The sequence below is a fragment of the Sus scrofa genome, chromosome 7, assembly GCF_054392235.1.
Source record: "Sus scrofa isolate SSC_HxYL_T2T_F1_AM1 chromosome 7, Sscrofa_HxYL_maternal_Yorkshire_Landrace_v2.0, whole genome shotgun sequence".
Classification (NCBI taxonomy): domain Eukaryota; kingdom Metazoa; phylum Chordata; class Mammalia; order Artiodactyla; family Suidae; genus Sus; species Sus scrofa.
The window spans coordinates 136,433,907-136,455,437 of record NC_139389.1 but is presented as its reverse complement, the minus strand read 5'-3'; the positions used below and the strand labels follow the sequence as shown (position 1 = coordinate 136,455,437).

Sequence of the window (21,531 nt, the reverse complement as noted above, 5' to 3'; positions counted from 1 at the left end):
CTATGACTGGGCTCTGCCCGGACTTTGCCTACCCTGTCACCCCTGTCCTGGGGACAGCACCCAACAGGCCAGAGGCTTGCTGAGGGCGGGGACTGCAGGCTGGAGAAGGCAAGGCCAGGGAGTGGTGGCAGAGCTGTGGGCTGGACAGAGCAGGGGGCTGCTGTGGGCCTGAGCTCTGGCTTCTGCCCAGACCCCTGCCCTGCCTGGGCCCGCCAGGACCAGAGTGGGCCACTTCAGCCGGGGAGAAAGGACTGGTCTCAGTTCTCCAGAACCTCTAGGTCTGCCCCGCTCAGCCCTCCTCCACCTGCAGCTTCCTAGGGTGGCTGGGGCTGGACTTCTTCCCAGGGGCTCAAGACGCTGTGAGTCCCTCAGGACACATGCACCCCGTCACTTTCCCACAGATTACAGTTCTGTGGCTGCTTCACTCACAAAGCCTCCCAGACGGGGGTGCGACACAGCTGCACCTGGGCCCTCCAGCCAGCACAGGGCAGACCCAGGACCTCAGCTCCCAGGCTCAGCCTGGGCAGGGACCACTCTTGGAAGTGGCTCTCATGTTCACCATGTGTCCAGGGGCCTTCCGGAGGAGGAGTCGCCCAGGCAGGCGTGAGGACCAGGCTGCCCCCCGCCCCCATCCCTGGCACAGCGGGACCCGGTGATCCTTAAAGAGAGCCTGGAGATGCCGCCCTCCCAGACTGGACTGTTCCACCAAAGTAGGCGAATGAAACGCAGCGAGGCTGCTGGAGGGAAAACCCTCTCCAGAGTGTGGCTTCGTTGGCCCAAGCAGGATTCAGGCCGGCGGCCAGGTGGCCAACTCCACGCTCGCTGGGCCTGGCAGGGGGCGGGGCCAGACCCGGGGGCGGGGCCGCTCAGAAGGCGGGGCCTCTTTCCCGTGAGCTCCCCGATTGGTGTCCGAGCGGCTGGCGGGGCGCGCCGGCTCCCCATTGGCCGCCTGCCTGGGCCGGCCCCGCGCTCCCGCCGGCGGGTCCCGGAGCCGGCGGAGCCCGCGGTGCAGTCTTATCAGCGCGGGCAGCTGGTGGCCTGTCCGTGCGCTAGCGCCCCGGCCCAATTCAATGGCCATTGTCCGCCAGCCCCTTTGTTCAGGAGGCGGCACTTCCTGCGGGGCTGGGCTGGGGCGGGTGGACAGGAAACGCTCCGAGCCGAGGCTCAGATTCCGAGGCCTCCCCAGCTCGGGGTCAGAGGCGACGGCCACCTGCCCTGGGCCACTCTGGGCTCGGGGCCGGGAGATCAGCTGGGCTCAGCTCAGCCCTTTCCGCTGGGTCTCAGTCTGCCTGCCCATCTGCAGGGTGAGCCAGAATGTCCCCTGGGGGGAGCCTGGTGGGGGCTGGGCTCAGGAGATCAGACCCGGTAGAGCTGGGGTTTGGGGCAGGGGGAGATCCTCTGGCAAAGGGTGCCCCTCCCAGGTCTGCTCTCGTCCTGGGATCCCTGGCAGCGGTGCCAGTCTCCAAGAGGCAGCCTGATCAGCCAGGACTCAAGTTCCAGGCCGCCACCCCTTCATCACAGAAGAAGGAGCCCACTGGGACCCCACCTGGGCCAGGCCACCCTTCCCTCCGGCACACGGGCTCTGCCCTGCCGTCCCACCCACTGTGAACAGCCTGTCCACCTGGGCCCTCGCCAGGCCGCCTTCTCTCTAGTCCTCTCTGCTCCAAGGCTGCCCACTTCCCAGCCCTGAGGTGCTCTGGCGGGGGTCTGTGGGAAGGAAGCAGGGCAGGGGCTGCCCAGAACCCCAGCTCCTCAGATCTCACCAAGCCGGCCAAGGCGCCAACAGCCCAGCCCCTACCCGATCTCGCAGGGCGCAGCATGGACCTCCTTGGCCAGCCCCCAGCCCGCCCGCTCCCTGTCCCCTGGAACCTCTTGCAGTTCCTTCCTCTGAAACCCCCTGTGGCCCAGCCTGCAAAGCCTTCTCCAACTCAGCCAGGAAAAGATACCGCGTGTATTTCAAATGGCAGGATTTCGTAAGAAGCGTTGGCCCCAGAGGCCTTGGGAGGGCTGGAGGCCTCTGCCTGAGGCCTGAGGAGCCCAGGGGAGAGCTGTCATCCCCACCCACCATGGCCGTGCCCCCTTCTGAGCTCATGATAACACCGGGGTTTGTGCAGACATGAGGGGTCAGGCGGAGAGCCCAGCACAGCACCAGGACGGCTTCGCAGAGAGCAGAGAGCATTTGCCGAGGGCCTGGGCGCCCACCAGGGAGAGGGGAGCCGTGGCACCCCAGAGGCTTGGCCTGAGGAGCTGGAGGTCACAAGATCCAGGAGAGGTGGTGGCTTGACCTTGATCCCATCTGAGAGGCCAGGTGGGGAGCTGAGGGGGAGGAGATTGGGGGAAACGCCTGTGAAGAATCCAGGAGGGAGCTACAGTGGGGGGGGCCCAGACCCCACGCAGGGCGCCACCCCCAGGAACGCGAGGGAGAGGCAAGATGTGGGCAGCAGGGGCCACAGCCGCCGTGTGGCTGCGGAGTGGGGCCTCTGCACCCCTTGTGGGCAGGCAGTGGCCGCACAGTTATCCTGGATGCCCACAGAGAAGGGCAGGGTGTCCCCAGAGCAGAGGGGTTGCTCCCACCCTCTCTGCTGCGACAGGGAGGAAAGTGAGAGCAGGGGAGGCCTCGGCGCTCCAGGAGAAGGGCCAGCCCTGGTGAGGTTTTGGTGTGGGGGCGGCAGAAGGCCAGGGCTCCCGCCCAGGCAAGACCAAGAGAGGCAGCAGGCTGGGGGTGGTGGCCAGGCTGCCCGTGGGTCACCAGTCCCTGTGCCCTGGGGGCCACAGAAAGGTTGACATATAGGAGTTCCTGTCATGGCTCGGCGGTTAACGAATCCAACTAGAACCCATGAGGACGCAGGTTCGATCCCTGGCCTCGCTCAGTGGGTTACGGATCAGGCATTGCTGTGAGCTGTGCTGGGGGTCACAGACGTGGCTCAGATCTGGTGTGGCTGTGGCTGAGCTGCAGGCCGCCAGCTGGAGCTCTGATTCGACCCCTAGCCTGGGAACTTCCATGTGGCGCAGGTGCGGCCCTAAAAAGAAAAAAGAAAGAAAAAAAGAAAGGTGTGGACGTGTAGGTGGGGATGAGGCCTAACTATAGGCTGAGCGCCCTGGAGACCGTCAGGGCTGTAAGCACTCGGCCTGCAGCCCCTTTGCAAGGGCTGAGAGCTTCCTTCTCACGGCCCCTAGGATCCCCTGGGTCGGGGGCGTCAGGTCTCCAGAGGGGAAAGACACTGGGGCAGGGCCCAGAGCTCAGGACCCTATCCCCACCCTGTGAGCAGGTCACACGCCCCCTGGGCTCTGGGTCCGACCACGTGGGCCATTCAGGACTACATGCCACCCGGGACCTGCTGGCGGGCACCTGGTACCTTGGGCCTCAGCCTGCGTGACGACCCTTGTCGATGCCCACAGGCCACCCCACCCTCCTCATCAGAACGTGGAAGGAGGCTCAGGCCCTGCTGCTCAGAACCCGCTGCCCTCCACCCAGGGCCCCTGGCCTACCCCACCCTGGCACCCCATCCCTGACCTCCTGAGACGGAGACCTGCTGGCCACTCTGTCCCCCGAGAAGCTCTTTCAGGTCCCCCTGGCTGGCTCCTGCTCAGCTGATAGCGCTCTGTCCAGGGCCCCCTCCTCCAGGAAGCCCCCCATGTCCCTTCCCAGCCCTGCTGCTGCCTGATGGGTTGGAGCTGGAGCTGGGAGGGGGCGGGGGGGCTCGGAGGAGGCTGGTGGGCCCTCGCTTGGCCCCAGCGGGTGCAGGGCCCTCGGGGCACCCAGCCCTGGCTGACTTGGCTAGAAGCTCCTCTTTGTGGGAGGTCTCTGTGAGTCACCCTCAGACGCAGGCACAAATGCAGGAAATCGCCATTCTGTTCAACTATTTTCTCCCACAGAGGGAGAGTCTGTCACACGAAGGTCATTGTTTGCGGGCTTGTGCCTTCCGCTGGGCTCGGCTGTGATGGGACTTGTGCGGTCCTGGGGCTCCCGGCTGGGCTGTTTCCCTTCAAGACCCAGGGGCGCCTAGATGCTGAGAACGTGGGGCCCCGGTCCAGCCGGCAGCCAGGCGACACCAGCACGCCCACAACGCCCGCAAGATGGTGCTTGTGCCTGGCGCCAGCGCTGGGCAGGGTGGGGGTGCATGTGAGGTCAGAGCTGGGGTCCAGCACCTGGCCCAGGCCCCACCCCTCTCCTCCTCCCCCGCCTCCGGGGGGTCCCCCCACCTCCACCTGTGCCCCCAGTAGCCTTTGAGACCCAGCCGGGGCACGGAGCTGTCCTGCTGCCCCAGCTCAACCCGGCTCTGGCCTGCACGGGCCACTCTTGCCCCGGAGACCTGCCTGCGTGGCCGGGAATTTCAGCCTAGGCCCCAGGGGGTGGGGGGAGTGTGGGGACAGACAGCCTGCATCTGCCCCCACACCTGCCCCGGGCCTAACATCGAGTCCCACCTGGGTGTGTGAGCCACCGTGGGAGGGGAGGTGGCATTGCTCGTGCACAACTGGGCTGCACATGGGGAGTGACAGGTGGCCGAGGGGGTCCCCGGTGACTCTGAGTAGTGCCCAGAAGGGTCATGGACAGCATGCACCCCTCCCCACATCCTGGGGGACCCCACCAAGGAGTGTGGGCACCGGGGAGTATAGCTATGGGGCTGCTCCAGCAGGAACTCCAGACCCCAGGGCCCCCAGCACTGAGCCCCAGACCAGAGCTGAGACAGGTGAGGGGGGGCAGGGCTCAGGCAGGGTAGCGGGGGCAGGGGGGGATTGGGGGCTTCTACAGGCAAGGGCAAGAAGGGGCTGGGCTGTTGGTGACCCTGGAGGGCCCGAGGAGGGGGCAAGCACTACTCTCCCAGCTCTGCAAGCTCCACAGTGGAGCCTGGGCACCGGGCAAGGAGGGGAGAGAAGCCCCATGGCCCAGCCACTCTGGGGGCCGGGCTGGCAGACCAGAGAGGGGCTTCGAAGAGAAGCTCAAAGCACAGGGGCTCAGGGAGCCGAAGGCACGGCCTCGGGAGGGTGGAGAGCCCCCTGCCATTCCAGGGAAGGGTGGAGAAAGGCTGGCGAGGGCAAGACTCTGGGAAGGGCACATGGAGGCGGGAAGCTTCAGGACCTGGTCCGAGGACCTGCTTTCGTGAAGCTGAGGCTGTGGGCAAAGAGGTGCCAGCCACTCTGCCTCTGTGGCCCAGGCCAGTGGTCCCAGGGCTCCCCTTGGCCCACAGAAAAGCGCCCCCCCTGGCACTGAGACTTGGGGGCCCCGCAAGGGTGCTGGGTTGACAGTTTGGCCCCCCGCTGACAACACAGCCCCAGACAGGGCTACCGCCCAAGCTCCAAATTCAAGGAAACGGGGACCGTGAGCGTGGGCCAGAAAAACCCAACTGCGATGGCCTTTGGGGGCGACACGTCCACAAAACAAGGACACGCTATAAAGAGGAAGCAGGACGGACTCCATGTGTTGGTGGAAATGTGGAAAAGACAGTTGGATTGAAAGATAAAATTGAGAAACTCTCTTGTAGAGACAGAGACATAAAGAGGAAAGGTACGGAAAGAGGGGCCCATTCCCATAACCGCACGTGGAACTGGACCTCCAGACAGAAGAGAAGATGACAGAGGAAACCGCAGGAAGTCCCCAGAGGCCGGGCACCGCTCGCTCCGGGCGCAAACACTCCCTGGTGCACTGCGCAGGGAGGCCCCTCGAGGGCCCGCGGGCTGGACAGGCTCCATGGGCGGCCCGGGCAGCCCTCGCCGTGGGCAGATGACGTTCTGGCCAGAACCAACCATCCGGTCAGGCGCCCGGCAGGGCGAGGGGCTGGTGACATTTCCATACCCATGCAAGGTCCCCCCTCCTCAGCTTTGGCGAGGCACTTCGAGGACAAGGAGGACGCGGCCAGCAGAGGGGGTGGACCGGGGAAGAGGCCGGCTGGGGCCAGTGCCTCGGGATGGACCTTGGGCCCCGGGGGCCGGGGGCAGGGCGGCGGCCCAGAAGGACCCACGGTGGGACGAGCGGGGCGGCGGCCTGGCGGGGCCACAGGCTGTCCAGGGAGAGCTCGTGAACGAACCTGCCGAGTGGACACACACACGTGCAGCCTCGTGGGGAGCTGGCAGCAGCTCTGGCAGCCGACGGGTCCTCGGATCTGCAGGCGGCCGGCTGAGGACCGGGGCAGCCGCCGTGGTTCCAGTCCACGTCCAAAGGCAGGAGACCGCTGTTCGAGTCGAGGCCCCGGGGCGGGGAGAGTGGACTCGCCTTTGCGCTCTTCAGGTCTCCAGGCTGGATGAGGCCCACGGCGCCCGAGGCCACCTGCCTTGCTCAGCTCACCAGTCCGTTCAGATGCCAGGCTCACCCAGAGACGCCCAGAGGCATGTTCCGCCGAATCCCCGGGCCCCCGTGGCCAGCCGCCCGGACGCATGAAATGAGCTAACACAGAGGGAGGAAGAGGCAGGGGTTACGTCAGGAAGGGGCCTCAGGGTGCTCCCGAGGTGCTGGGTGCACACGCTCGTCCAGGACGGCGACACCCACTGCTGACCAGCTGAGACCTGAGGTGAGGCGGGACACAAGGACGTGGGCAGGTGCGAGACCCGAGCCCTCCAGGGCTGCGAGGCCGAGGCAGGAGACGCTCTCCTACGTCGACCTGGCCTGCTCTTCATGGGCGTAGCCTCCACCTGGGGGCGTTCGCCCCCCACACCCTGGCCCAGACCTTGGACGTGAATGGTCATCAGTCCTCACAATGGGGGCTTCTGGGCAAGGGTCTCCTCCTCCTTTGCGAAGAGACACCCTCCCCTCTACTGCCGCCACTGGGTCTGTAGGTGATGCCTGGGCCACAGCAGCCACATTATGACCGTGAGGTTTAGGGGCGGGGGGGGGGGTGCTGACCTGCTGTGCCCGGGGGATGAGCTCTAAGGACGGCTTCAGAGACTCCTTCTCGGTGTCTCACGTAAGACGTCGGACCCTATGCTGTCTGAGCAGCTTTGGCGGCTCTGCTGGCCCAACCAGTGCGTTCCACACACCGTGCAGTGAGAGGAAAATGCCCACAACCACAGAATCAAGAAGCCGAGGGAGCAGAGACGCACGGAGGGAACCATCAGAAGAACCAGCCTGAAGGGTGGACAGTGGCCGCCTCTGGGGGTGGAGGCGTGGAGAGGGTGGCAGGAACTAATTTGGGCGTAAGAGTCTTGCAGGAATACTTAATGTTCTTTTTTCCTTTTGCGCTGTACGCGTTACTCTGAAAAAAATTAAGTTAATGTAAAAAAAGCAAAATGCCCAAACCAAACCAAAACCCGCCACCCCTAAGAAACACCTAACCATCACCAAAACCCCCTAATTCAGGTGAGAAAGCCAGGCTCCTCCAGGTGCCCTGAAAACCAGGGGGTCTGTCCGGCCCCAGTTTTCTGCTGCTGCCCCGGCACCACCGAGGTGAGGCCTTCAGCACCTGGGTCCTCAGACCCTTTGCTCGGCAGACCCACCGGTGCCCAGCCTGGTGCCCTCTGCCTGCCGCTGCAGATGCAGGGGTTAGGACGCCACACACACACTCGGTGGTGGCTCCGTGCTCTGCTCTTCTCCACACTCCCTGCCTTCGGGGTATCACTCTTCCTCCGCCCACCCCCCAGCTCACCTCATTACCCCTGCAGCCCCCCCTCACCTCCCCTGCTCAGGCTTCCTCTGACACGCCCTCGTGCCCTGACCTTGACCCTCCCGTCTGCCCTCTGGCTGGGCCTGGGTCCGGGTGCTCGTGCCACGTCTGCTCTGGACTCCCAGCCCCTCTGACCCTCACCGCCCGCCAGCCTAGGGGTCTGCAACTCCCTGACCAGCACCTCAGCTCCCTGGACCTTTCCGGAGAAAGGCAGAGCCCTGGAGGAGGCTGACGTGCACCTGTTCAGGGGCTGGGCGCCCGCAGGCATCCTCCGGCCTGGTGCTCACGGGGTCCCCCGCCCCATGGGACCACGCGCAGTCCGCCTCTCTCCCACCCCAATCTTGGCAGATGACCCTACCCCCCTCTTACAGAGAAAAGGGGGGCAGCAGCTTCCTCCAGTCCAGCAGCAGCACGGAGCTGGCTCAGGCCCCGCCCGGGCCCAAGCTCCCCGTGTCCACACCCCGAGCCCAGATCCTGCGAACGTGGAGCCTTACGCGGCAAAGATGTGACTGAGTGAGGGACCCTGGGATGGGGTGATCCTGGGTGGTGGCGGGGCTGCGTCACCACAGGGCCCCTGTGAGGGGGAGGCGGGTGGGTCAGGGTAGAGGAGGCGGGCCGGCAGGAAGCAGAGTCAGAGGACGGGGCTGCTGTGAAGACGGAGCCGGGAGCGGGGAGCCAGGGCTGCCGCCTCCAGAAGCTGGAAAAGGCCAGGGACGGGCTCTCCCCTGAAGCCCCCGGAAGGCACGCAGCCCGGCTCACACGGGGCTTCTGCCCTCACAACCCCGGGACAGCCAAGCTGTGCTGCTTTATTTTTTATTTATTTCCTTCTTGGCTGCCCTGCAGCATATGGAGTTCCCAGGCCAAAGGATCAGATCCGAGCCGCAGCTGCGGCTGCTGCAACGACAGATCTTCAATGCACTGTGACTGAGCCTCTGTCCCAGCACTCCCAAGATGCCATGGATTCCATCGCACCACAGCGGGAACTCCCAAGCTGTGCTGTTTTTTGTTGTTGTTTGGTTGGTTGGTGGCTTTTAAAGCTGCACCCACGGCATAGAGAGTCTCACCGGCTAGGTGCTTCGACCGGGGCTTCCCCACTCGGGAAATTTAGCCTAAGGGGTCACACGACACACGACCTCTGGTGGCACCTTCTTCACTCGGCACCATGTCTCCCCGGCTCACCCCAGGAGGAGCATGTGTCAGAACGTCACTCCTCTTCAAGGCGAGTCATATTCCCGGGGCGTCTAGACCACACTTGGTCCCTCACCTGACGCACCCCTGGGGCGCCCCGACCTTCGACCTTCGTGCCTGTCAATGGCGCAAACGTGTTTCAGCTGGTCGCGATTCCAGGGCTGGACACCAGGGGGCAGAGCTGCTGGGTCACCGGACACAGCTCTGTGTTGAACACCCAAGGACCGCCTGCGGTTTCCTGGCGGGTGGCACCTCGCGGATGTTTTGCAGGCTCACCCCTTCTGCAATCAGCGCTGCAGGCTGCCTCGGCATCGTTGTCAATGTTGCTTCCCCCCCAGACAGGAGCAGACGATGCTCTGTGGAGACGCCGGTTCTTCCCTCGAGTTCCTACCCGGGGCTCCCGGGGGCGGCGCAGCCGGGCGGGCTGAGGGGCGGGCAGCAGGAAGTGGCCTGTGTGCGAGGGGAGGGAACACACCCCTGGCCCCGTGTGTTGGAAGAGACTGCCTGCTTGTTGGGCACGTGGGACCAGCGCCTGGGAGGGGCTCTCTGGAAGGTGGTCTGCCCGGCCCCCAGGACACTAGGCGGCCAGGCCGCGGCCAGGAAGCTGAGTCCCCTGCAGAGCCAGTGTCTCACAGTGAACCACGCGTCCTGGTGCTCTACCCTTGGGAAGGCCCTTCCCCTGGAATCGGGGTAGCCAGGAATGCTTTCTGGCCCAGAGAGCGCAGTGCGAATGCTGCTGTCGGACATTTGGGGCTGGGTGGTGAGAAGCTTGGCCCCATGACCCTTTTCCCCGGGGAGCTGCGTGGAAGAACCCTGTGACTCTGAGACGGCCCTGCTCTGAGGAAGCCCAAGCCGGAGGGGCCACACACAGGGACACGGCTAGCCAGCTCCAGCTGTCCCAGCCACCCAACCTCGAAGTCCCGGTCGGCCTTCAGAAGACCCTGCCCGGTTGGCACCAGCTCACACTGCAGAGAAGCCCAAGGGGGAGCTGCCTAGTGAGCCGGGCGGTCCACAGACTGGGAAGAAGAGGCACGAGCAGCTGCTTGAAGCCACCCACTGGGAGGGAGCTGCTACACAGCAACTGATAATGGGGACCTGGTGGTCAACTTCAAGGCCACGTGACCCCCCCACCAGGCCCTGCTCCCCCTGGAACCATAGTTCAGAAAGCAGCTCAGGGCTCAGGTGCCCCACCCCAACATTTGTGCCTGCCCCTGGTGGGCAGGGGGACGCGTTTGGAGGGGCTCCTTTAGGATCCACACCCAAGGAGGGATGGGCCCTGCCACCGCAGGGAGGGGCTTCTTGGGGGAGGCAACAGCGGTGGGTTGCCGAGGCGGAGGAAGGACAGCCACCAGAGACGGGGAGTGACAGCTCCTCCCGGCGGGGCGGGGCGCGGAAAGAGTCTGGAACGCGGGTGGGAGGGTCTGGCTCTGCCATCAGGCTCTTCTCGCCTTGCCCTCTTTCCAGAGCCTTCTCTCCTGCCACCCACCGGCCCCTAGAGGTGTCTGCACTCTTTCCCCACCACCGCCCACGCAGCGACACTGCGCGCAGCCCCCAGTCCCCCTCTGCTTCCCTCCGCTGCTGGCTCCGCTAGGCAAGCTGGGACCGTCAGTTTCTCTCTTCAGGGCCTAGGCGCTCCTTCCCTGGGGGCCTGCTCCGCCCCCGGTGACCTGACTTCGGGGTTGGATCAGTCCCGGTGGCGGAGGCATCCTCTTGGGCCAGGGCGGCGCCGCGCAGCCTTCTCGCCTCTAACCCGGACGCCTGACTATCCCCGGCGCCGGCCGTAACCTTCGCAGACCACCCCCTCCAGCCGCGGCCGCCCCTCCTGGCCACACGGCCGGCTGCCTGGACCCTGCCGCGGGGCCCACCTGGCGAGCCCCTGCCGCGCCGTCCCGGCCACACCCTGCACGGTTCCGGCGGCGCCCCGCCTCCTCGCGGACTGGGAAGGGCGCTACCTGCGCGCTGGCCCCGCCCCGCCCCGCCCCGCGCGCACTGCGCATGCCCGGGGCCCGGTCACGCGCGCGCCCGCCCGCTCGAGTCCCGCGCGGATCTGGCCCGAGTCCGCCCCCGGCACGGGCTGTCCCGCGCGCCGCCATGGAGCGCATCGAGGGGGCGGCCGTGGGCCGCTGTGCAGACTCGCCCTATCTGCGGCCGCTCACGCTGCACTACCGCCAGGTGAGCCCGCCTGCCCGGCCTCCGCGCCTCCCGCGCCTGTCCCGCCCTCCGCGGCCCGCGGCCCCGGGCCCCGCCCCCGCCCGGAGCCCCGCCCCCGCCCCGCAGACCCCGCCTCCCCCGCCGAGCGCCGGGCGGGTGAGGCCAGGTTTGCCGGCCAGGTCGGGGACGGGTGCAGGCCGGAATACCTCGGGGGACCACCCATTCCTCAAAGGAAGCTTTGCTGGGTACTGGCCCTTTGTGCAGTGGGACGTGGCGGGCGCCCCGAGGCTCGGGGAAAGCTTCCTGGAGGTGGCGGTCTCCGTTCTGGGCAGAAGAGGAAGGGGAATGGAGGGAGAAGGTAGGAGGAGAGAAAGCTGGTGAGCAGTGGAGAGCCTCTCCCGCGGGGCTTCCTCCCGAAGGCTCCTCTTCCTCGTCCCACCTGCCCTACTGGCGGGCTGCCTCTGCCCCGGGGGAGCGCAGGAGCAAGGCTGCCCCCAGCCCCAAGTCTATAGCAGGTGCACAAGAAACATGTGATGGGTGATAGATGACCGTCTCTGCCCCCCCCCTCCCGCTTTTGCCTGCTGCTTCACCAGTCCCCAGCGCTGGGGTCCTGCTGCGTTCCTCCAGGCCATGCAGGTGAGGCCTGCACTCCTGCAGCACCTGGTGCGCTCTCCCCCCACCCCCACCGCTGCTTTGTGCGGATAGGTGGTCCAGGTCGTCGCAGCCCTGGGCCTGCAGCCTTCTGTCCCTCTGTTCCCCCAGGCCCCTTCCCCTTCCCGGCCTGCGAGGCCCTCTTGGCCCCCAGCCTGAGAGACACTGCAGTGTCACCTGCTCCAGGAAGTCCTCACAGAGGCTGTCCCTTAGGGTCCTGCCTCTTTTGCAGCCTCCTGCTTTCCCTGTCACTGTTGCCCACTCGGGTCCTGGGCACAGGGAATTCCTCTGCCTGGGATGGACCCAGGTCGGGGCAGAAGCCAGGGTGCGGTGGGGGCAGAGTGGAGGACCGTGGGGGCCGCTGGCCTTTGCCTGGTGTGGCCTGGAGCGGGCTGCCTGATTTGGACTGGGGTTCTGGGTGCAGCAGGTCGCATGGGGTGGGCCAGGTACGTAGCCGCCCTGGTCTGTGGCTGTGGCACTCTCTCCCCGACGCCCTGAGAAGTGCAGGGGGATGCTGGTAGCTAAAGCTGGGCCCCGGTGGGGGGCGGGCTGTGGTGGGCACGGGCTGAGGGGCCGTGGGACGCGGGCTGGGTGGTGCATGCACCGAGGGGTATCTGCAGCCGTTGGTCATTAGCCACTCACAGCCAGGGGAGAGCTGGTGGATGGGCAGACAGACCAACCAGAGGCAGGGCACCCCGTGGCCCTGAGGGGGAGGGGCCTGTGTTTCCGCTTCAGTCCTGTTCATCCCAAGGCTGTGGAGGCCGAGCTGGGCCTGGGTCCTAACTAGCTGGGTGGGGTCCCGTGGGAGGGGCAGGCTGGAACCTCCTCCTGCACCCTCCTTGGCTGGACCTAAGGCTCTGACAGGTGTTTTGATCTTGAACCAACAAGGCCCCTGAAGCCTGTCCAGGGTGACAGACACCCTGAGGGAGGCAGGGGACACAGCAGGCTCCTGGCGGACGAGGGGGCTGGCCTTCCCTGGAGCCCGGCCTGGGGGGCAGCCGGGTGGCAGGCAGGCCCAGGCTTGCCTCTTAGGGGTGGTGCTTCGCAACGGCCTCCGAGGCAGCTGGCCCGGCCCAGCACGGGACGCCAGCTTGCCCTGCCCTTAGAAACCAAGCCTGCTGCCCATCCAGGCTGCCTCTGCCTCTGGCCACTCCCCTCGGAGCGGCGCGTGGGCCGCTGCCTGTAACATCCCACTCCTGCGCTGCTCTCTTCTCCTTGTGAGGCCTGGTGCATGTCACCTCCTCCAGGAAGTCCTCACAGAGGATGTTCCTTAGGGTCCTGCCTCTTCTGCAGCCCTGGCTCCACTCTTTGTGTCTCAGGTCTTGTCCATGTCAACGTGGCCTGACCCAGTGGCTGAGGGGCTAAGCAAGCTGGTGACAGGTGTCTGCAGGGCAGGGCTCCAGGGTCCCCGGGCCAGCCCCAACCTCAGAGACCCGTTGGGGAGGGGTCGGGCCGGACAGGATGGCCCCGGGGACGGGAGCCTGCCTCGCCTGCTTGTCTAGCGGCAGGGTGCTGGCCTCTCACACGCCCCGCCTGCCACGTTAGCATCAGTTGTGACTGCCCTTGGTGGTCCTGGCCCGGGCCCCTGCCCTGCCTTTTGGTCCCTGAATGCTGAGCCCGCCGGGGCAGAGTGCCTGGGGTCGGGGCGGGGTGCAGGGAGCAGGATGGCGGAGGGAAGTGACTGAGCAGCAGGACCGCAGGATGTCGGAGAGACAGCTCAAGACAGAAACTGGGCTGGAAGGGGTTGTCCCATGGTCCAGGCACCATCCCTGAATCACTGTGTCCTGTGGTGTGAGCCCCGGCACGCCCTTCCCCAGCTGGTCCCGAGGCTGCTGCTCGCAGGAGGCCTGCCTGTCCCTCCTGCCCGCCTGTCGTGCTTTGTCCAGCGGCCCAAGGAAGCCTCAGCAGCGAAAGCCTGATACCTGCTCCGCCCACTTGGGACACCCCCCCCCCCGACCGTGAGGACACTCACGCCTGCCCCTCTTCTCCCACCCCCCGTCTTTCCCGCATTGGTGACAGCGCACAGCTCTCTGCAGCGCTTCGTGCTCAGCCCGTGCTGGGTGGTGGCTCACGCTGGGTCTGGGACGCCTTCGGACCCTCACCCCTTGAGAGAGTCAGGCTGTCCTTGACCCTGCCCCCGACCCTGACCTGCTACAGCTCTGGCTCCTGATGGACCCGGGCGGTGACTGGGTCTCCCTGGTCGGAGCTGGTGTGGCAGGTCTGCGTGGCCCTCTCAGCTCCCGGAGCACCTCCGCCTGCACTGGCAGCCCTTCCGCCCTCCCTGACTGCTGCCCGCCTCTTTCAGAACGGCACCCAGAAGTCGTGGGACTTTGTGAAGACTCATGACAGGTGAGGTCCCAGCCGGGCTGGCCACGGGGGAAGCCCCAGCCTGATGCCCACGGGGACCCTGTATTTCTGAAGTCCCCGCCCTCATTTCCTTTCACTGGGGGGTCAGCCCAAGGCCTGGGCCCCGAGCTCAGACCTCCTGGACCGTGGTGGGCGACGGGCCCTCTGGGACCCGAGAGAGGCCGCCCGGGTGCCCTTGCCCCTGACATTGGGGGTGTGGGCCGGGTGGCAGTGTGGCTTCAGGAGCACAGCTGGCAACAGCTGGCCAGCAGGGGCCACATGTCTTGTCAGTCACCCGTTCTCAGCTGCTGCCGCCCCCAGCCTGCCCAGCGGCCGCCCAGCGTGTCCTTCCACCCCGTGCCCTCGGCCTGGGTCCTGGCCTGACTGCGCGACCCTGGGGACCTCTGACCCGGCCTGGCCTCACAGTGTCCCTCTGAACAAGGGACCCCACCTTCCCGGGCCTTTGAGGAGAGGCGGTGGGCTGGGCATGCTGGGAACAGGAGATGGGACGCCGGGGCCCCCAGGGCGGCGCGCTGAGCACTGTCCCCGCTGCAGTGTGACCCTTCTCATGTTCAACGCTTCCCGGAGGAGCCTGGTGTTGGTGAAGCAGTTCCGGCCAGGTGAGGGGGCCCGAGCGGGAGCGGGGAGGGGAGGCCCGCGGGTCAGGGCGCGGACGTGGGGAGCCTGAGGCCGCCCCCGGTCACGTGGAGGGGGCCGCCACCGGCTGTGACCGCGGTCTGCCGCCCCCGCCCAGCTGTGTATGCTGGCGCGGTGGAGCGCCTCTTCCCCGGCTCCCTGGTCGCCGCCGACCAGGACAGGCCCCGGGAGCTGCCGGCAGCGCTGCCCGGCTCGGCCGGGGTGACCTTCGAGCTGTGCGCCGGCCTCGTGGATCAGCCCGGGCTCTCGCTGGAGGAAGTTGCCTGCAAGGAAGCCTGGGAGGAGTGCGGCTACCGCCTGGCCCCCTCCGACCTGCGCCGGGTCGCCTCGTACAAGTGAGTGGGGCTGGGCCGTGGGGTCCCGTAGTCAGCGCAGGGGCTGGGCCGGGCTGCCCGGGGGGCAGGGAGCGCCCCGTCCGCAGAGGCGTGCCAGGCAGGGCGAATCCCTGCTCTGCAGCCTGGAGTTGTTTGGGAAGGTTGGCTGGACAGCCCTTCAGCTCCTGATCCAGGCCGGAACCCAGGGCTCCAGGGCCTTGTTCTGTAGCCCCCCGCCCCCCGCAGCCCCGAGCCGTGTGGGGCCTGCTCGGGTGGCAGCTGCTGCTGACTGATGCCTCCACTTCCTGCGGGATTAAGCACCGGGCACTGGCGGTGGGGTGAGTCACAGGTCTGCTCGGACGGCGGCTCGGCAGTGAGGGGAGGGAGAGTCCTGGGCCGGGGCTGGTGGGGGGGGGGGGGGGGCTCGGGCCCTCCTGGGAGGGGAGGAAGTGCAGCCCGGGGCCTGGACGTCAGGGCTGCCCCTCAGAGCCTAGGTGCCCGCCTGCACCCGCTCCCGGGAGGTCACACTGGGGCCACATTCCCAGAACAGGATGGTGGCCCGAAGCCTGCCTTTCCCCTGGGGACATGCGATGGGTCCCTGACCCCGGTGAAGCCCCGGCAGGAGAAGTGCCCCCGACGCTGAGCACCAGCCCCTGGCGACCTTCTCCAGACGGGGAGGGGGCCTCGGGAAGCTCTGCCACCTTTAGTCTAGCGCAGGGGCCACTCAGGGTGGGGCCCTGCCTCAAACACACAGGGCCTCGAGCGTGGGGACGGAGTTGGCCGAAGGAGACGATCCAGGGCCTGGCGCCTCCCCGTTCAGTGTGGGATTTCTACGTCGGAGGATCCAGCCTCTCAGGGAGAGGGGTCTTGGTTATGTGCAGGCACCCTCCACGGGGCCCACTGGTGGCCACTCGGCCCTGGAGCCTTTTGGGCTGGAGGTTTGGGGGGCGGGGGGAGAATCCAAGGGGCCTGAGCTAGGGTAGGGGCGAGCCGGGGGCAGGCGGAGGTGCCCTGGACGGCTGGGGTCCCCCGAGGAGGTGAGTCTGAGCCGAGTCCCGGCCGAGGGGCTGCGTGGCAAAGGCATGGGGCGGGGGGATGGCAGCCCTGGCTGCTGTGGTTCCGCAAGCCGGGCCTCTGGGCTTGGCCTGATGCTGAGGGTACTCGGGAGCCAGGGAGGGCCCTAGGCAGTGTGTAGCCTGCTCAGCCTGTGCTCTAGAGATGAGGAATGGCTGTGGGGAGGCTGGCCTGGAAGGGGCTGGAGCCGAGCGCTCCCCCCACCGGAGCCTGACGGTGGGCTGGACAAGCAGCAGGCTCCTGCTGCCCGTCGTGGGGCCAGGGGCTGAGCCAGGCCACTCAGCTGCCGGTCCCAGGTGACAAGGCCCGGGCCCTTGTCTGCAATCCGCCAGCTGAGGATGTGATGGAGTGGAGGGAGAGGCAGTGCCCGGCCTGGCTGGGCACATTCTTCTTGGCGCCGGTCTCCCGCACAAGCCGGCGGAAACTGGGCCTGGAAACTCCACAGACCAGCGCTTCCATCAAAGGCGCAGGCTGTGGCTGCCGGCGGAAATGGGCCATCAGGAAGGGTCCAGGGAGATAAGGGCTGGAGGGCGGAGGAAGCAGCTGGGCGAGGTCAGTCTGCTGGGGCCCTCGCCTGGGGGGAGTGGGATGGAAGCCCCTCCAGGTCTGCTCCCGGCTGCTCCAGGGCAGCTTCCAGGCTGTGGCCGGCAGGCCCCGCTCACCCCCTGGCCGGCCTGGGCCTCCCCGGCCTGTGGACATCTCCCCAGAAGCCCCCGCCTTTCCTGTTCTGGAATCTGAATTGGCCCCTCTGTCAGCCCGTCCTCCCGGCCAGCGCTCACCACGACTGCCCGCGCCTGCCCTCCACTGGCATTGGCCTAAAGCCCTGCCCACGCCCTGGGTGCTTGTTCTCCTCTTGGTAGCCAGCAGCCCCCTCCTGCCCCCAACCCCTGGAGAGAGGGGACTCCTTTGCGCCCCTGGGGGCCTTGCCACCCCTCCCGCAACACCCCCACGAGCCCCAGTCCTTCACCCAGTCTGGAGCTGGCATCTTCCAGGTGCCAGCGTGGGGGTGCTCACAGACCCGGGCGGCACGGCAGGAGCCCTGGGTGCGAGTGGGGTCTGCTGTGGCAGGGAGGCCCTGGCTGAGGGCGCAGCATGAGCTGAGGCGCAGAGCCTGCTAATGGTCTGTGCTGCAGGGCAACCTGCCAGAGACTTGAGCACTTGCAGGAACCCACATTTGCAGCCTCACGGTTGCTGTGGGTCCGCGGTCTGGCCCCACCGCTCAGGGTCTCACCAGGCTGCAGTTAGGCGTCGGCCGGGCCTGAGGTCTAAGCTGAGGCTCAGGGCCGTCTTCCCAGCTAACTCGGTTGTGGCAGAACCCAGCTCTTGTGGCCTTGTGACCAAGGCCTCTGTCTCCTGGCTGGCTGTCGGCTGGGGCCTACGGTCAGCTCTTAGAGGCTGCTTGCAGGCCCTGGCCATGTGGCGCCTCCTGCAGCCTGGCGGCTCGCTTTGGCGTCAAGACTTTCTCCATCTCCGAGCTCTAAATCTGTGGGGAGGGCCCTGCTCGGGTCAGGCCCGCCCAGGGTCGGGTCCCTCTTGAGAAACTTCCAGCCACTGGTTAGGGCCCTTAATTCCGTCTGCAGAATTCTTTCATCACCTGACCCAGCCTGCTCACGCTGGGAGCTAAACCATGTTGGGAAGTCACAGCCAGCATGTTCCCAGGTTTCCCCCAGGCTCAAGGGGAGGGCATCTGGGGGGCGGGGGGCCTCCTGGAGCCCTGCCTTCCCGGGGCGGGGAAGGGCAGGGGTGGCCGGGGGGGCGGCCTGCGTGGGTATCTCTGCAAGGCTGTCTCGTCCTGTAGGTCTGGCGTTGGACTGACTGGCTCCAGCCAGACCATGTTCTACGCAGCGGTGACGGATGCCCAGAGGGGCGGCCCCGGCGGGGGCCTGGCCGAGGAGGGCGAGCTCATTGAGGTTGTGCACCTGCCCCTGGACGGCGCCCAGGCCTTCGCCGATGACCCAGATGTTCCCAAGACCCTCGGAGTCATCTTTGGCATCTCGTGGTTCCTCAGCTGCGTGGCCCCTGTCCTGGGCCCCCAGTGAGACCCTGGGCCCCCAGGGGTCTGGATGAGGCCGGTTCCGGCCACCTGCCCTACAGACCCAATAAAGGCTGGTGGAGCTCTAGCCTGTGTCTGCCGACTCTGAGCTGTGACTGGGGGTCGGGGGCAGGCTGGGGGCCGGGAGGATGGGGTCTCTGCAAGAGCCTCTCAGCTCCCCGGAACAGAAGCCTTGGCTGCAGGCTGTGCAGGGACTGGCGGCTGGCCGACGGCGAGGCTGGACCCTGCGTAGGGCCATAGGCTGAGGTGGGGCCAGCAAGGGGCAGGGTCAGGCAGGGAGTGCCAGGCTTCTGGGGCAGGAGATGTTGGGGACAGGGGCTCAGCCAGGCCAGGCACTCAGGGCCCACTGGGCACCGGGCCGTGGATGGAGCTGAGGCCAGGGGAGTGGTGGGTGTGGACAGAACCACAGCGCATGTGCTCCCTGCTCTCCTGAGGCTGGTGAGGGGTCCCCACCCTGAACGGGGCTGGGCTGGCACCTCAGTACCCCTGTGTCCTCAGGACATTGATGCCTGCTGGCCTGCAAGCCCCTAGGGACCCCTGCCCTGCACACTGGCCTGTCCTGGTGGCCAGGGACTGCGTGAGCCACCTGCCATAACCCTCGAGCACTGGGGGTCACGGGGGGCTGGATGCCCGCTTAGCCGGGTACCCAGTAAGAAGGCCTCCGTATGTCACAGATGGGCTGGCGGTCGCTGTGGGGAGTGTGCTGGTCGCCGTGGCCATGGACATTTGTGGGTGCGGCTGGGCTCAGTTGGGGATAGGGATCCTTTCTGGGGGTAGTGACCTGGCCTGGCCCTTTCCCAGAAGTCCCCGAATCTTCTGGTTGGGGACAAGGCTCTGGGGGATAGAACAGGGGCAGCCCGGTCTCAGTCCACTGACCGGGGGGGGGAGGGGGGGGGCTGCTGTGCGGGGGGTGCTGCCAGACAGGCAGGTGGGGGCCTGGGGAGCCCAAGTGACCAGGAGCCCTGCTGGGAGCCTGACTTAGTGCTCTGTGCCCCCACGTGCCCCAGGCTGGGCTGGGCCGGAGTGGTAGAGGACACCGCGACAGGACATGACGCCTCGGCTCCTGCTGGGACCTCACCGTCACCCGCTCCTGTCATCCCCCCGCCCCCAGCGCAGGCAGGTGCTTTTCTTCCTGCCAGCCTGGGACGTGCTGTGGCTGAACCCAGCCCAGAGCGGCTCAGGGCCAACAGCCCCTGGGCCTGGCATTGGGAGCTGCCCCGAGGCGGCTGTGCCCAAGGGGCCCACTCAAGCAGCACCACCTGTATGCAAATGCCAGCTGTGACCCAGGTGAGGCCACCCAGGTGGCTTCTCCGGAGCCCAGCCGGGCAGTGACGCACGGCTGGGGAGGGGCCCCCAGGCACGGATGTGTGGCCCAGGGGTGGGGTGGGGTCCTGAGCAGCCCAGCTCCGCCGTGTCCAGAGGAGGCCTGGTGGGCTTTCAGGGCCCAGAACATCTGGAGGCTCCTGGGGCCAGAACAGGGCCCAGGCTAGAGCGGCCCCACCCTGCCTCCGGCTTGCCACCCGCTCGATGGCCACCTCCTGCCCTCCGGGGTCTTCTGCGCTGGCCTGCGGGCACTGCCGGCTTCTCAGAGGGGCCTCTGGTGGGTACCTGGTGAGACTGGGGGCCCTCTGCCCTGGGAAGCATGCAGGGCTCTGGATGGGTGGGGCAGGGGTGGGGGACAGCGCCCTTGGGCTTGGGCGCCGTCCAGCCCCTCACTCTGCTCTGCAGCCCAATGGGACAGGTCAGCAGGCACCGCCGCTGGGCCTAATGGAGCTGGCATCGATTTCCCAGCACTGGGGGGGGGGGCTGTAACCGGAAACTCCCCTCCCTGGCTGCTATATTTAGCACCGCAGAGCGGGCGGAAGCGCAGCTCACTCCATCGCAGTGCCTCTGTCCCCGACGCCTGACAGCCTGCACCCGATCTGGTCCTGAGGCCCCTGGCCAGGCCGAGCAGGGGTCCGGCCCTCATCCAGCACCAGCTGAGCTCCCATCCCTGAGTGGGCCTGGGCCCCTGATGCTGGGGGGCTCCTGAGGGGGCTCTTGGGTTAGGAGGCAGGTGGAACTGGGAGGCTGAGGGGTGTCGTGGCTCAAGGGGCCCCAGAACAGTGATGGGGGGGTCTTCCTGGAAAGGGCAGGGCTGCCTGGCCCTGCAAGGGTGAAGGCAGGAGCCCTGGCTGCCACTGGACCTCCTGCCCTATGGCCCCGAGGCTGCGGAAATCCCAGCAGGAGGGGACCCCGGGAGGGAGGGCACCTCTCAGCAGCCCCAACGCCTATGCCTTCCCTGGAGTGGCCAGCTTCCTTCCTCGAATCTCTCCTGGTCCATTTGATCCAGGCTGTGGCTCCTGGGAGGCAGGAGGAGGAAGGAGAACGTGGTGGGTGGGGAGGGCTTCTGTGCCCTGCAGGGTGGCACCTGGGCAGGGAGGCAGATGGGGCCAGGCCGACGTCTCCCCAGTGCTGCAGGGCGGGTGGGCGCTCTTTGTGCCCCACGGCAGGGCCTCAGGGAGTCTGCGTCCCCTGGCGTGTTGAGCTGGAGTCTTGCCATGGGGTGAGTGTCACTCACTGGGGCCTTCAAGCCGAGACCGCCCTGAGCAGAAAAAGTCTCAGCTGAAACGCAGTGGCTTCTGGAACCGTGTGAGCCAGTCCGGGCCGTCCTTTCCCACACAGCTGGTCCCAAGTAGGAAGCTTCGGAGGTGGATGAGCGAGGGGCACACAGGGGACTGGACTCGATTCTGGCTCTGCCTTGGCTGGAGTCCCCGTCCTCACCACCTGCACCACCAGGCCTGGCCCGGCCTCTGCCCCTCTGGTTTGTGCTCTGGCCCTGGCCCCCCAATGGCATCCCTGTCCAACCTCGCCCCCTGTTGCCCCTCCCCCTGCAGCCAGGGATCTTTGTGACAATGTAATGTACAGCCCAGCCCAGCCCAGCTGCTTTCCGTGACTTCCCGTCAGTCTTAGCAGGAAGACTCCAGCCGGGCAGGCCCGGTGCAGCCAGCTCTCACCACCACCTCCAGCCTCCCCTGCATCCCTCACTCCCTCTGCCCTGGCCGCGTGTCCTTGTCCTCAGCCCCCGGGCCTTTGCACCTGCTGTCCCCAGCTGGGTCTTTGCAGGCCTCCTCCCTGAGTGCCCCCAACGCCTCCCCCTTTCAGTTTGCCCTTCTCTGCTATTTGTCCAAGTTCTCTGCCCACCCCTGGGCCAGGAACCCCCGAGGGTGGGCAGGGGCTGTGTCCCCCTTGGCCACCACTTGACTGAGTGGGTAGTAGGGCCATGGGCATGGGTGGGATGGAGCCTTGGACTCCTGGGGTGATGGGGGGATTCCTCGCCCTTGCAGGGGCCTCCGGGACTCAGTATCTCCCCCCAGCGAGCCCCCCGCCCCCACAAGCAGTAGCCACTGCCCACCCTGAGGAAGAAACAACCAGAAGGCCCTAAACACAGCCCACATTCCCTTATTTGCTGGGTGTCGCTGTGCGTGCCGTGCCTGGCTTGTGTCCTGCTCCCTCCCAGAGT

At 66.9% G+C, this 21,531-nt stretch overlaps 2 protein-coding genes across 11 annotated transcripts; one reads left to right on the top strand and one right to left on the bottom strand.

Moving 5' to 3' along the window:
* Window positions 1-5,209: 5,209 nt before the first annotated feature.
* LOC146402115 (uncharacterized) lies at window positions 5,210-10,761 on the bottom strand. The gene is made up of 2 exons (XM_084967109.1): window positions 7,965-10,761; window positions 5,210-7,187 (listed from the first exon to the last, which is right to left on the bottom strand). The coding sequence occupies exon 2, from the start codon at window positions 6,372-6,374 to the stop codon at window positions 5,391-5,393; it is 984 nt and encodes a 327-aa protein (XP_084823235.1). The 5' UTR covers window positions 6,375-7,187; window positions 7,965-10,761; the 3' UTR covers window positions 5,210-5,390.
* An 8-nt stretch (window positions 10,762-10,769) lies between these two features.
* Window positions 10,770-18,096, top strand: NUDT14 (nudix hydrolase 14). 10 transcript variants are annotated; one of them, XM_021081556.2, is made up of 6 exons: window positions 10,770-10,955; window positions 13,891-13,934; window positions 14,487-14,551; window positions 14,686-14,923; window positions 15,132-15,240; window positions 17,775-18,096. In XM_021081556.2, exons 1-5 carry the CDS (start codon window positions 10,779-10,781, stop codon window positions 15,193-15,195), a joined length of 588 nt encoding a protein of 195 aa, XP_020937215.2. In that variant the 5' UTR covers window positions 10,770-10,778; the 3' UTR covers window positions 15,196-15,240; window positions 17,775-18,096. The 10 variants fall into 10 exon arrangements, with proteins under 10 accessions (XP_020937215.2, XP_020937208.2, XP_084823230.1 ...); XM_021081549.2 differs by having other exon boundaries at window positions 15,109-15,240; XM_084967104.1 differs by having other exon boundaries at window positions 13,804-13,934.
* Window positions 18,097-21,531: the final 3,435 nt, after the last annotated feature.

Bases quoted from the DNA above. Each gene is read 5' to 3' on its own strand.
- LOC146402115 (XM_084967109.1), bottom strand. From the start codon at position 6,374: ATGCGTCCGGGCGGCTGGCCACGGGGGCCCGGGGATTCGGCGGAACAT.
- NUDT14 (XM_084967102.1), top strand. From the start codon at position 10,779: ATGCCCGGGGCCCGGTCACGCGCGCGCCCGCCCGCTCGAGTCCCGCGC. The intron at 10,956-13,803 runs GTGAGCCCGCCT...CTGGTGTGGCAG, and splicing joins TCACGCTGCACTACCGCCAG to GTCTGCGTGGCCCTCTCAGC. The intron at 13,935-14,486 runs GTGAGGTCCCAG...TCCCCGCTGCAG, and splicing joins TTTGTGAAGACTCATGACAG to TGTGACCCTTCTCATGTTCA.